Below are 15492 nucleotides of genomic sequence, written 5' to 3'. Positions count from 1 at the left end.
TTTTGGCAACTGTCCAACCACAATTTCCCCAGGGATCAATAAATATATATTATATATTTATATACATATATAAATATTTCATTATGTGTTATTATTAAAACAGACTGTACTATTAAATACAGCTGTATTACTGTATTACAGTACAGTAAGTAGTAACTAAAACTCAAACAAATGTATTTAGTGGAGTAACAGTAATATTTCCCTCTGAACTGCAGTACACATATATTTTAAAGTGTACTTAAGTAAATGTACTCCGTTACTTTGCTCGTCAGCTCGTAGTAAATCCCCCGGACCGTGTCCCGGTGTCGCCGCCCTCAGGACAGCCCGGGTACCGACGCTGTTTAACGAGGTAATGTTTTTGGGGATAAGGAGCCAGCGGATCAGAGCAGCAGTCAGCAGCCTGGCGGACGGTTAGTCAACTGACAACAGCAGCAGTTCCCCGGGAGGAGCTGTGTTTACCGGGGACGAAGGAGGCGAAGGATCCAGCGGCGAGTGTTTCTCTCCGGGCTGGAGTTGCTCTGAGTCCGCTCTGCTGTCCGTGGATTAACGCTCCGAAGCGCCGTGATCCCCCTGGAAGTGTGAAACTGTGGATTATGCTCCTGCATCACATGTGACTGTTTGCTGTCTTTTTGTCTTTTCCTCCGTTGTGAGTAACATTAAGTCTGATTTCGGTGAAGTCCGGACAAACCAGCGGACACTTGTTGAAACTGTTCACCGAGCAAACGGCTCGAACTGCTCCGGAGTTTTGCTAACGTTGGTAGCGAGATTTAGCTAACGAGGCCAACAACTTTCTCTACCACCACCGATAAATCCTTTAGGATATAGTTGCTTCTGATACCTGCCCGATAGTTTTTACCGAAGTCCAACGTGGACAAGTTTGTAAAATGTCCGAATTGTTGAGATGGCACTGACAGCAGTTTAGCTAACCTGGCTAGCTGCAGCTGTTGCTGAGCTCTCCGTTCACTAACGTTATGTTAGCACTGACAGCTAACGCTATGTTAACATTAGATTCAAACAAGTGGTTCGCTGGAAATATGTCAGTATGAAGTTACATCGTGTCATTAAGTTAGTTTACTGAAGCGCAGCTCGTGTTCAAACTTATTAAAACTAACTTCCAAGTCCGGAGACAGTTGCACAAGTCTTATTTATCCTGCTATCCAGGTAAAAGGAGACAACTTTTATTACAGGAGCTTTAATGTTAGCTTAGCTGCGTTAGCTGCTAGCTTCGCTTACGACAACACACTCAGCTGTCACACCGCAGACAAGCGAGTTGACTCTTTGAATTAACTTTGGACGACCAGTAGTGTCTGCTGTGCTTTAAAGACTCCAATGGGCTTCCAGCATGGCTCATTGAGAGACTTTGCAAAATAGACACCGAGCACCGTCTTCCACTTTTTTCTCCCCAAGTAGCTGAAGTTGTAAACCTGCGGCCCGCACCATGTCTGGCTCCCCGGGCACAGGTGGCTCAAACCCCAGGAAGTTCAGCGAGAAGATAGCGCTGCACAACCAGAAGCAAGCAGAGGAGACGCGGGCCTTTGAGCAGCTGATGACAGACCTCACTGTTTCAAGGGTAAATACGCTTCAATTCACACTGTTGTCATTTATCACTGGTCTGTTTTTGCACGAATGCGTTCATAGTAGTTCCGGACAGACCTCCCTCCTTCACACGCAGTCAGCTGTCTGCTGCTTCTTGCATGGACGACATCTGCTGACTGAGATTTGTGGGATTCAACCAGTACTTCTCGTTTCTCTTCATGCATTCAATCACCTGTGGCAAACCCAGTCTGCTGCAAGCGTAGCTATGGTTAGTGTAACGAAAACAACATACGGTTAAGAGCCAAATACCAAAAGCTGTTATAAATAAATAACAATATGTCACACATTCAGAGTGCAGTATTAACCAAAGGAGATGGATAACGGCACCGACACAGGAAATGGGAAAACAGCTCCTTCACATTAGCACCACCCGCCAAAAGTTCCCATGATTGTCTTGCAACTACACTGTTGTCAGCTGGGTTTACATCTTCTGATCATTGCATTTTATTATATTTGCTGTGCAATCTGCATCCTCAGCGTTGTTTAGAGCAGTCTACACAGGCAAGGGAGACAGGGACCATCTCACAAGGAGCATGCATGGAGTTCTGTTTGCAGTGCTTGTATTCAGGCTTCCACTCTTCAGAATTACAACTTAGGATATTTTATGAAATGTGTCCAGTTCAGCTGTGATGACACACTAGTCACAGTCACATGCTTTGTGTTGACATATTTTAATATTTTAAGCTGGTTGTAATAAATTCCAGTGTGTCTCACATCATTTAAGCTTTAACTGTTAATGTTTCATCAGATAAATACGTTTTTCATAGCTAATTAATCAATTTAAGATAAGATAAAACCTTTAGGTCATTTGCAGTGCTTTAAACAGACAGGTGCAGACGTCACCTTGGGCTCTTTTTAAAACTGTGTGATGTAGGGTAGAAAAAGTAATTGGCAGCTTAATTGATAATACAAATGATTAGTTCTAGCCCGAAAAAGAAGTGGGATTGAGGTTCATCTAACAACTCAGCATCAAATTTAAAAAAAGCTAAATAAAGATTTTATACAATAATGATGAGATATCGGCAAATAGTATTTTTATACTTATACTTGCAAATACACCAGAGCAGGTGGGTGTTCTATTCAGTATTTAAGTGTTATTTTCAGATATGCTCTGACCAAGAAGATTGCCTTAGATGCACCATTTACAATTTTCTTGGCTTTTAAAATGTTTTATTAAAATTTTTTTAAATAATGTTAAGTGAACTGCAGATTCAGATTTTATTTCTAAGAACTATTAGTTTAATATTAAAAAAACAAAACTTTTAAATATAATTTTCTGTATTTCCCTCCCCTTAACAAATCTCAAAATAAAAATGCTTCGGGTTATTTTATTTTTTGTAGTGTAGTATTTGGTAGGTCCCGAAAGAGTATGTAGTTTTTCTTCCACTGTTTTATTCTTTTTTTGGCCTTAGAATTATTACAGATTGTGAGCTTTGTGTCTTCTCGTCTTATACTAAAGAACTGTGCATAGCATGAACCATCATATGTGTAAATTTGACTGGCACAAAATCTGATATCTCAGGCAGATCAGGCTTAAAACCTGGCGATTCTAATCTTCTGCTGATCTAATGGTGCATCATTGCTTGTAGAAAATAAATTAATCTGCTGCCTGTATTTCACATAGATTTCAGATTAATCAGCATCCTGTTTTAGATGTGATGTTTTGTGTCTCAGTTTCATGAAAATATATACTGTACAATAATGTTACCAATTATTAAAAATACTATCTCCCGGGAGCATATAAGAGACCTTTTCATGTTCTTCTCTTACTGCTGCCTCACAATGTGCTCTTTCTATGAGAGGGAGAGTACTGAATGGCCAGTCAAAGAGGATGTGGTTTTGAGCCCATACTGAATGAAATTTGCCATAAGGTATGACCTGTCATTGACCCCTGTGAGGCAGAAAAGCCCAGTCAGCGAGGCTAAGGCTGGTCAGTACAATCACATAGCTTCATGTAGAAGTAGCTGCACTCAACATTTATACCAGTGACCAAGAGACTGACTATGACCTCGCTGAAGTGTTCTGAGGACCTGTACACTGTACCTGAATACCCAAACACAAACCAGCTTTATTTTTTTACTGCTGTGCTGCAGGGAATCTGCGTCCTTGTAAATCACAAATGTGTGAAGGCTGCATGTAGGTTGTTATGTAATGGTTGACACCAACACTGGAGTAAGAGGTTTTATGGGGATTTGTTTACATATTCATTTGTCTTTTTTCATTTCTTGGACATTGAACTTTAAATGATGCTGATAAAACTTCCAGTTTTTTATGAGTGTCTCTTTTGTCTTTATGTTTCTCTGGTTTTGACCATTGACAGTTGTTATCGTCCCAATTTCCACTGGCCACTAATTATCTTATTATGGCTTTTAAGTGTAGCGGCTGGTTAGTGTAGTGGTAACATCACTGCCTCCCATGTGGGAGACTGGGGTTCAAATCCCAGCTATGGCTACCTCCAGTAGGGGTCCTTAGGCAAGACCTCCTCACGTTGCCCTGCCTACCATGTAACTTGTAAGTCGCTTTGGATAAAAGCGTCTGCTAAATGACTGTAATGTAATGTAAAAGTGCAGAGGGTAAGGGAAAGTTCCTACTGTCAGGATGGTTTTTGCTTATTTTTTCTGTATTTTTATAGCAACTATCTTTTGTTTCTGTCTACTGGATATAGCTGCTGATGAACTGAAATTGTGGAACTAGGAAATCTTTCCACCATAGTTGGTACTACAATAATTTGACAAATGTTGCATTGAAGGAGAAGATTTTTAGTCACATTTTCCTAGCACACCCATGATGTCTTGTCGCATTCACAATCTCTGTCCGTTCTTTGTTAATATATTGATAAAATCGAATAAGGTCAGTCTTTGAGATTCAAATTTCGCCCTTTCGGCAGCCTAAAGAAATAATACCCCTGTGATTTGCCTATTCCTGATCACAGGTCACGATTGGCTCTGTTTACCTTCTCTTGGCAGAACAAGCCGCCTTCTGTTTTCTGCGAGGTAATCATTATGGCATCTCATGGTAGGATGCTGCTTTGGAAGCAAAGCTGCCCATTTCCTAGAATGTGCCCTCTTGACTTGTTTCCCTTAAATTGCAAATATCAGCACATTTTAATAGACTAATCGTTGGATTAATTTGTGTAGTCCTTCTACACTCCATTCAGTTTTTTTCTACTAAGGAAGATGGTTTGTGATGAAGCATTTAGATTCCCATGCTTTGTTGTCACATCTTGGTGTCAAGTATGAGTGTAAACATAAATAAACTCTGAAGGAGCACTTTCTTAAGGTGGCGGCAGCAGAATGTGCAGGTTATTTTGCAGCATTATTACATGACAACATTTAACCTGCATTTCAAGAGGCAAAACATGAAAAAGATGTTCACATGAGGTCATATTGTGATTTATGAGGGAAAACAAAAAAAACCCAGAAAGACAAATTATATATATATGTTGTATTAATTTTATATAAGAAATAATGACAATAGTGGGTACAGAAATTCCCAATCTGCATCAATAGTCATCCAGAGGTTTTATGTTCTTCGCACATAACAACTGCATTTCCAGGATGTATAGCCCCTGACAGTGTGTTTGATTTTGTTCCCCCTTTGACTGGCAGGTGCAGTTTCAAAAGGTCCAGCAGCTTCGTTTGTCATCTCAGTCACGGGCGCAGTACTATGGAGGCTCTCTGCCCAATGTCAATCAGATCGGCAACAACAGCACTGAATTTCAGGTGAGATATTGTTGCAGTGAAAATACAGAGTATTACCATGACCTCCAAATTGAAAATCACTTAGCACTTTCAGGATACAGTCAGCAAATTTAGAGAAATGTAATATTCAGCCCAGCCTTCAGTAAATACTCAACTCAGAATGAACTTAAATAGGGCTTTGTTCTAGTCCAGGGCTAGGCTAATTATTTGTTTGCAAAACCAAGCTTTCTGGATTTAACAGATGTGCATTACACTTATCTTGGTTATTGCACCATATTCTGTGTAATTTGTCCACCCTTCTGTTTTTTCATAGTAACATTTCTTACTAAGTGTACAATTTAGAAACACCACTGCTTTCATTCAGTGCAAGACTCCATTGGTGAGAGTTCCTTCTGGTAGCAGTATGACGATGAAATACAATTTAGGAAGGCAGTGTGTCCCCACGACCTGTATTTACTCACTCTCGTGAATGAATAGCATAAAATGAGAAAGGATTTTACAACTTTCAAAAGTTCTACTAAACACATTATCACCTGTCATGATGACCATGAAGTAAACAGTAGAAATGCACTGTTCAGGTGAAAAACTTACCAGTATTGTGTACTTTCAGCTGTGATGTGCCATTGTGATGCAGTAAAAAATGAGTCAGGTTCACTTGAACCTGCTGGTTTTTGACACAGTGCTCTGCATCGCACCCCAGCTGTGCCAAAGCAATAAATAAATATGGAGGTGGATTTTTTTTCACACAGTCTGAACACGGGCTTATATATGTCCTGGTGTTATAATAAGTGGAGTTTATTTTGTGTGGATATAATCTCATGCTTTTCTTTAAGCAAAATGATGTTGCAACTAAACATGAAGATTTCCTTTAAAACCCTGCTTACCTTGGGTTTTCTATTTACCAAATCCAAGGTCCTGTCATTTAGGGGTTTTTCAAGGCTAATTGTGTCTGACCACCAGTTCTAATGTTATCTAGTCAAACAGCAGAAACAGGAAAACGCTGTACTGGACCTTCAGAAGTGCAAACAAATTTCCCCTGAGAGTGTTAAATAATTCAGACGAAGACTGAAGGCTGGAATTTTTTTTAGAATAAAAGATCAGTGCAGCAGTTCTCAGCTCTACTTCAGTGCTGTTACAAAAGTGCTTCTCTATAGCACCCGGTCTGTATCTGTGTCAGCTCTCCAAGGAGTTTGCTATGCCAGGATACAGAGGGTCCAGGTGAAAGTGCCCTTGTTACTCGAAAGAATGGCCCTTTGAGGTAGAGTATTAATTCCAGCACTGTGACCAGGTCTCCACATGGTGGGAGAAAGCCCCCCTCACTCACCCTCTCTTCTGGGAGCAAAACGAGACAAACTAAGTGGCTTCTTAATCTTCCACTTGTTTCTGTTCACTCTGCTACCGTAAACACGGGAATTTCCCCACCGTGGGATTAATAAAAAGTCTATCTTATCTTATCGCACTTCATAATAATTATTTGTTAGTTCTAATTCAGTTGATTGAATGTAGAGTTCACAGTGTGGTTGGCTCTATGTAGCAATGCAGATTTTAAGCAGTGTCCTATTAACCATCAATCTGTTAATCATTCAATTGTTTCAACAGTTTATGAAACCCAGTATTCTTTAATAAAACCATTGACATGACCTACATATGTTCTCCACAAGATCAGACTAAATTAGTAGTTTAAAGAAGCCTTAAAATAAACACAATAATCATAAAGTAAACATCACAAAAGAATGACTTAATTTAAAACTGTGCAGCTTCCTGAATGTTGCTATTCAGTGATCATATTAAACATGGCAAACAAAACTGTAGAAGGGCGGGACTTCATTGAAAAATATATAATGGATCAGATAAAACCTGTTGTTACAAAGCGTAACAACTAAGACATCTGGGACATTTCTTACAGTTTTTAACCCAGTTTTAGTAGTTTCATCAGTCTCCTTAGATGTTTTCTTTGTTGATTCATCCCAATAATCTGACTCTTCTGAAACAGATTAACATCTTTTCCACAACCACAGGATGTGTCTTCAGACATGGTTGTTTAAGAAATGAGAATCTACTCACTGCATCAGTTAGGGTTAAATAAGTATAAGCAGCACTGAGTCAGTGAAGCAGTGTATATTGTTTCAGAAGTAATTGTGATAGAAGGTACAGATGACATTTCAAGATGGTTTTAAACCAGTGATATAATAATATAAGGGCACACTAAGGCGATTACGTACAGTAGCTTTTAGGTGTTACCATTTGTCATTTCCATATATTGCTTACAGTCATAACCTAATTAACTTCTACTGACAGAGGAGTTGCTGGATGATTGTCTTTTACCGTCTGTCCTGTCATCCTCCAGGATGTTTTTTGTTGTGACAAACCTCTTGCTTTTTTCCTCAGGGTGGCTTCCCTTCAGGGTTGGACTCAGTCAGAGGGACCCGTCACCATGGGCTGGTGGAGAGGGTCCACAGGGATCGCAATCGAATCAACTCTCCCCATCGCCGACCCATCGACAAACATGGACGGCAGATATCCTTCAAAGTCTAATCATTGACAGTAGGAGATCTCAAAATACTGTACTGTCATGGTGACGACAACATCTGCAGCTTATAAGAAAGTGGTGGATCAGCTATGTGAAAGTGGGTGTTGTGGCTTCCAGATGGATGTTATATATATATATATATATATTATATATATATATATATATATCTATAGTATATTATATATATATATATGTATATATAGATATCTATATTATATATATATATTTATCTACGTATATATATATTAATATCTATAATCCAATATCACGCATAATACAGAAGGTTGTCACTTATAACAAAAATGGTGTATGGGTGTCATTATGAATTGTATTTGTTGCGGGGTGTCATGTGACGAGCGTACAAAGCGTGGTTGAATGTGGTGATACAGTGCTAGTGACCAGAATGAATAATAACCTAAATGAAATGATTGAAAGTGCTATGTTTGATATCCATATTATATTCTAAACGATCCGCAAAAGTTGTTAAACTATATATAATTAGAGCTGTTGAGCTAATGGAAATATTAAATACATTTAGGCACACGTGTAGCACATTGTAGTGCAGTGCTTCTGCAATGTGATGTTTTAAACAGTTCTTTACAGGGTTTAGATGTAGGGGAAGTTGCAAGACATGAATTTAATTTCCCCGATCTGGTTTCACACCCGGTATGCTGTATTTATATGAAACACCACTTAGCACACTGATCCATCAGCACTCCCCCACCTCATAGCATTTTAAGAAGCAGATCTGTTTATCCCCTGCCTCGGGACTGAGATGATTCAGTGACCTGTCACATGGTGTGTGATAGCTGGAGAGAAGTTTGTCCTGTGTCTCAGCGTGTGATGTCATACCGAGCATGTATTTCTGCGAAGAACAATTTGAACAGATGCATAATCTAGTAGGATACATGCAGGAAAACAGTCCACACCAATCCACCATTTGTTTTTACTGTATTTACAATTTGACATTGCTGCTGATAGTTGTTTCTAGGGTTTAGACAGAGCATGTTTTTAATAAGTGTGCAGGACTCTTGTCTATATTAAGAGGGTACTGAAAAAAACAGAAACAAGTGACTGCTAAACTACCACAAGAGGTTTGCTTGTGAGCTTGGGTGCGACGCCTGCAGTTTTGGAACGCTAATTTTGGCTTTCTGTACATTCTCAAATGGTGGAGAAGGTTTGTTGTGTTTCCTGTCTTTGTCGGCACTGGTTGCCAGCATTTCTTGCAAGAGACGTAACTTTACTGTTTATCCAGCTTTAAAAGCCCAAACCGTTTCCAAATCACACATGTTGCATGACCTCTCTTTGCCGCAATTTCCTTGTCTTGTGCAGACTTCTTACTTTTTTCACGGTTGCTTATTTATGTCATCAACAACTTCCAACTCTTCCTTCTTTGTTTTGGCTTTTCACGTGTTGACCATGTAAGCCTGTTTCTGAAACCTAATAGAGTGATTGTGCAGAACAGATTTATTAATCAGTGTAACACTAACAGTTGAGATTGTTTCATCACCTAGCCGTGTCAGTGCTGTATAAGTCAAAACCTAAAAAGAGTTTAAAAGAGTTGCTGATTATATTTTAAATATATGTAGCCAGTGTGTACATGTAACAAAAAATTGTCTTATTTTGAACCAGATGGTATTGTAAAAAGGTGTTTTTTGTTATCATATTCATACTCTTATTGAGAAGTTCTGCCTATTGGCCTACAGAAAGAAGAAGCTTGGCAGACAGGGACCATTGGAAAAAGAAAAGGCCTTTGGCCGATCCCTTGTTGGCTCACTTCTCACATCAGGCCCTGCACCCACCGAAAATCAATTGAGCCTGGCAGCTTTAAAGTAGATCATCAACTACTATGGAGAATGGTTTAAGTGATGAAGACAGGGAGCAGAGCAGCATCTTGAAAATGAAAACGTGCAGTGCGGTTTGCGGCTATGGCTGATCCAATCATGGTGCCATATTTGAAAATGGAAATGTGGTTTGTGGCTCTGATTGTCTTAAAAAAATTTACAGGATAGTTTTTGAGGTAAATCTTAATTTTTCTATCACTGTATAATTAATAATAATAATAAAATCATGCCGTTTGCAGTTTGGGGATGATCCCACCGTTGCAGTTGTTGAAAGGTGTTAAGTAAGAGCACACAAACTTGTCAGCTCAACCAGTTTGACAGGATTGTCTGTCCCTCTGCATCTGGATAAACCACTGTGGTGTGCTTTCCATTTTGTTTGTATTTGTGTATGGTTGAAAAGGGGGCTATCCCATGTTTAGTGTGAGATGTTATGAGTGATAAAAGGGCTCCATTCTTCGTAAATCCGCCTCACTAGACACTAAATAATGTAGATGCTGTGTGAAACGTGTGAAAAGTGATGCACCCAGTGTAATTAGTTGTTGTTGTTTGGTTAACGTTTTTAACACCTCTCTACAAACAACTGCACAGAGAGCAGACTGTTTCCAGAGCACAGAGCTCAGCATTCAAACACTAAATAAGTGAATGTCGGTAAGACAAAACGCCACCCTTCTGAAGTCCCGCCCTTCTACAGACAATACCAGGAACTCTGTCGGCATTCGATGCTAAATGATAATGCTGTCATTGTTTCATCAGTATTTGAAAAAGGCAGGTCTACTGTTTACACTTGGACCATAGAATAAAATGCTTTCTATTCTTTTGAAACATTTTCTGTGTATAATTGAAGCTATGGTTACAACTCTTCCATGTTTCATTTTTAAACCTAAATATCAGGGTGAAGTAGACAAAGTATGATTTTACACAGTCAGAATGTGCAGTTATATTAGAACATGGAAGTATATACATGTTGTCTTACAAATGTATGTAATATTACAGTGGTATACTTGTGAATGCGGTTTTACCAGTAATTTCCTTAACTTACACTCACATAGAGAGCTCTCCATATGGAGCAGTGTACCTGTCACCACCGCCAGACAACAACTGGAGAAGGTGAGTAGTAACCAATGTTGAGCTGCTGAAAGAATGGTAATTGTTTTCTGTTCTTCCTCCAACTAGATTATTTTACAGCAGGAACTGCTTCCTCACTGTTGCCTGCCTGTTTCCTATATAAAGCTTCCCTGTGCCTACTTCAGGCATCTTGATCAAACACAAAAAAGTAGACTAGAGTAGCACTGAGTCAGTGAAGAACAGGAAGATCTGTTGTCCTTCATTGTTTCTGCAGAAATGCGTTAAATATCAGGATGCTGTGTTAGCATTGGAGAACACTTCATCTAACTAAAGGTGTTTGACAGATAGCCTTTGTATGTAAAGGTCATGCCTGACAGCAGTAATCCTGCTGTTTAGGGATTTTAGGTTGTCACAGCACCACTGCCCTGTGGTGCAGAATCTCCAACTTAGCAGAAATACAGTGACAGTTCCTGCTGGAAAACGATGCTAGACTAGCTGTCCCTGATGTACTGCAAGATCCCTTGTACCAGCTCTGCTTGTGCCCATGTAGAACAGTCAGTGTATTGCTAGACAGCCTTTCGTCAGTGTTTACAAGGGAGTGAATTATGGCCCTGTGATAAAAAGCTCGGCCAAGCTCCTCCTCACTCACTCTCTTTCACTCTTGCTCTGTCTCCACATTTTTTCTGTGTTGTACTCTGGCTTTTGGCCGACTGCCAATCGCCCTTCCTAGTTGTCTTCTACAGCACTGACACAGACATTTGCCAGGCTTCGTGTTGAGCGTACTATAACAGCTTGGGCTGTAGAAGTGAATCAGGCCCACGCCCTCTCGTCATTGTTGACAACACAAAACAGGTTGGCTGACAAACGTCCTCACAGAGCAGCCACACATCAGTGCTCTCAGAGTGGGTGTGTTTCTGGGAGAGCCATGTGGCATGAAGCATTGAATGCAGACTCCCACATTAAATATAAGAGGCACAGCTTTGTTTCAGACAGTTTATCAATGAAAGATTGAGCACTGTGTAAAGCCTTGTTGTATTAAAAAGACATCACAACCATTTTGATCTAATGGAACATACAGTATGTTCTTTTTGTTTGTGCATGTACAGTACCTGTACACAGTCTGATTTCCTATCATAGCCTTTAATGCATGATTGGCATCAGTTCTGTCAAGACTCTGCAGGCAAGGCCTAGCCTCCTGCTCCAAACTGCAGCAGATTGCTGTCACAGTGTGGAACAGGGATAAACTTCCCCCTCAGCAGTGGATTTTGGCTCGCGTCACTGTCACGGGCAGAGACATACAAATTAGTTCCCTACTGAAGCTTTGAACTGCCTCTTTCCAAATAGACAAGTTTTAGTTTCCTTGTTTACTATATATTTACAGTGGCAAGAAAAAGTATGTCAATCTTCTGGAATTTCATAGTTTTCTGCATTAATTTTGATCTGATCGTTGTCTAAGTAAAGAGTATTAACAAGTAAAATGTAAAACACAACCATAAAAACCTCACAATGCTAATAGCAAAAAACACTAACTTTTGGAGTTTGCTCCGCACAAGAGGAATACACTTAAGTGAACCATGCCTCGTCAAAAGGAGCTTTCAGAGAAGAATTGTTGATTTACATAAAGCTTTAAGGGGTTAAAAAGTGATGTCAAAGACTGTAGAAATTCACCAGTCTACAGTTGGCAAACAGTCTACAAATGGAGACAGTTTGGGACTGTGGCTGATCTACCAAGAAACAAACACTCATTAATGAGGTCAAGGAACAACCCAGAGTGACAGCCAAAGATTTGAAGGCATCATTGGAACTGGCTAACATCTGTGTTCATGAGTCTACAGTAGATAAATGAACTGGCAGGACACCATGAAGGAAGCTTATTATAATTAATAATTAGGGTTTACATGCTTTTTCCACTATAACTATGAGGTTGTTATGGTTGTTCTCAATAAAGATTTTTTTTTTCTTATTTTAGACACGTTATATTTGATTTAATACTCTTGACTTGGATGAAGATCAGATCAGATATATGGATTTGTGACCAGTTCACTTTTAAAACAGAGCTTGAATTTGACTTGGATCATATGTTTGCTTAATGCTCAGCCAAAACCGTGCTACTGGCTACTCATTTTAAGTAGCTCATTGTACTTGTGCTGTGTAAAAAGGCTGACTAATAGTATGGTATATTATAATATATATAATATATAAAGGTTTTTGCTAATAAAGCCTATCAGGATCTGTAATCTGATTCATTATGGTATTCCAGAGTAAATAAAGTAGTGCATAAACCAGGTGAAGTTTAAGTAGTAGGAGAGAAATTGTCTTCGTAACATGATGCATGCAAGTCAAAACCAAATATATAGTCTGTTTTAACTTTTTGATGTTTGATAGCAGCATAATTCTCAGATGTTCTGTGTAATCACTGGGTTCAAGCAGACCTTGTGTAAATATGAAATTTTAATAGATTTTTTTGGAACCTGAAACATACATGCATCATCTGACACAGTGATAATTAGGACAAACAGATCTAGTCCCACCACTGGATTCTGCCAAGTTTTGTCCGCCTCAGCATTTTTAAGCGGATGTTTTCTTGAAAACTGGTAATTTCATAAACTGTGTCATGATAAATGTCATTACAACAGCAATATTTCACAAGAGTGTCCTTGTCCTGTGAGCTTTATGTGTGCGTAAAATGAATGAACTGTACATAAGCCTGCTTTTGCGCAATCAGTGTAGTGTTAAAGCTTAAGTGAAGACATAACACACTACAGAAGGGAAATGGGAAGTCAGAATCTGGGCTGACATGTTGCCAGATTAGGAAGGCTCTTCATCCAGTCAGCTGCTGGGAAATCCCATTGATGAAAATTCTACAAGAGACTATTGTTAATGTAGTTGGATGTATTTTAAAAAACATTCTTCTCCTAATGAAAGACAAGCTCAATGGTTCAAGTTATATCCATCCATAGAAAAGGTCTCAGGCTCTTGTGTTGTTGCAGTAAGAGGCAGATTCCCTGCTTGTCTGTCTCAGGGGAGAGTGGGGCGGTAAGTGTTTACAACGCCAACCACATCTGCACTACATTACCGCCAGTCAGCTCTGGAGTAAAGCCACTGAGCTCTTTAACTGTTTCATTACTTTAACTTCCACATCATTCATCAGCTATCTGTTGTTCATCCAGCCTCTCAAGCACTGTTGATTGCCGTGGAGCAAACAACTATGGATACCAGTAAAATAGAGAGAGTTGCTAGTGATTATGCATTATTTGAAATACATAATTTATGAGAGCCTTTTTTTTTTTTTTTTAATAAAAACTTAAAGGTAGTGGGTCAGTGCTAGATATTGTGAAACAGAAATAAAGGGAAACAAAGCCGTTCGCATAGCGTTAAACTGCTCGATGACCAGCAGACTGGCCAACAGGTCTTATAATTTCTCTGGCTATGGAAAGGCTGTTTGGGGGAATTTTTTTCCTTTGGGGAATAAGTACTCATTTCCCATCCATCTGTAGGGAGTTGGAGCATGATTTCTGATATCCACCATCTGTCGACTACATTTGCTCAGAATTGAGTCGAGGTTAAAGCATATTGCTGTACACTGGTGTCTAGAAAGAGATATTAGTATAGGGATTTGGTTCCTTGGGTCCGTGAAGCATCAGACCTGAGTACAGCCCTGGAAGTGTCCCTTCGGAGACCATCTGCTTTAGGGTCAGAGCCTCAATCCAGTCCCACGCCCTCCTCTTTTTTCATTCAACCATTTTGGGCCTGCTATTCCTGTACCAGCCTCTCTTGGGATGAAATCTTGGATCAAACTCCTTGGAGATTACTCCGTATAAAGGCCTTCAAGAGGAGAGATCTTAAATGTATTTTCCCCTGCTTCGTTGCAAGATGTATCAGGATGGTTCTCGAGAGCATTTATCAACTATATAGGTAGTCTGATTGTTTTTTTTTTTTTTTTTTTTAATGTACTGGAAAGGCCATGTTTCTGCTCGTAAAGGTTCACTTATTTTCTCACTATAAAATCACATCATAAACTTGGTGCACTTATAAATCAGGCACCTGAGACTGTTGCTTAGAAAAGGCACTGGTCAGCTTCAGAAGTGCATGAACAAAGTCATAAGTTTAGGCTGGTTTGTCCCAGTCACTGTCACTTGATGTTTGATCTTTTTAAGTCACAGTGGTAATAAAGTCAACATATCAATGCGTCAGAGAGCTATTCTGTTGTTGGGTGGGTGGAGTGCCACAGCTCATCTGCATTCCATAGCCTATGTCATATATCTAAATATAAATATAGGCTGCTACACCCTTCAGTGACAGGTATAGTGGCAAAATCAAGTAATGTAAAAAAAGAGTGCTTGAGTAAATACACACCGAAGTCTAGGTGCTGGCCATGATCATGTACCACAAAAATGCAGAAAGGGCCCACTGACAGCCCACTAAGGTTCCACAGCTTGTTAATATGACAAACATTTGTAAGCTAAATAAGCTGCATCTATAGGCTGAACCTAGAAAAGTTGATTTATTCCTTGTGAATTCTATTTCTAATTAATTTCAACAAGAATGTGTTATTCGAACTTTGAACATTTAAAAGATATGTAAAGCCTGAAGGACCGTAGATCACATGGTTTGTAGCTGTGCCATTAACTGCAAATGTATGTATAGAACTTCACATTTAAGATGGGGAAAAAAATCAGTTTTTAACATCTTGTGAGATCATATTGGACCAAAAAATACATCAAAATGTAGTAAAACACTTCTTTGATTAGTCTGT

The 15492-nt window shown here is 39.3% G+C and overlaps 1 protein-coding gene across 4 annotated transcripts in view; it reads left to right on the top strand.

Moving 5' to 3' along the window:
- The first annotated feature begins 226 nt into the window (after nt 1-226).
- Nucleotides 227-15492, top strand: part of crtc3 (CREB regulated transcription coactivator 3) — a 32865-nt gene continuing 17599 nt past the window's right edge. For 2 of the 4 annotated variants that reach the window (XM_026377919.1, XM_026377918.1), the window contains exons 1-4: nt 227-1570; nt 5205-5318; nt 7686-7814; nt 10717-10778. In XM_026377919.1, the coding sequence (XP_026233704.1) occupies nt 1439-1570; nt 5205-5318; nt 7686-7814; nt 10717-10778 (437 nt within the window). In that variant the 5' untranslated portion in view covers nt 227-1438. The remainder of the gene's footprint in view (nt 1571-5204; nt 5319-7685; nt 7815-10716; nt 10779-15492) is intronic. The other 2 variants (XM_026377920.1, XM_026377921.2) reach the window with 2 other exon arrangements.

Source organism: Anabas testudineus, chromosome 3 (genome assembly GCF_900324465.2).
Source record: "Anabas testudineus chromosome 3, fAnaTes1.2, whole genome shotgun sequence".
Taxonomy (NCBI): Eukaryota; Metazoa; Chordata; class Actinopteri; order Anabantiformes; family Anabantidae; genus Anabas; species Anabas testudineus.
The sequence above is the reverse complement of the archived record's forward strand: the minus strand, read 5'-3'. Positions and strand labels throughout refer to the sequence as shown.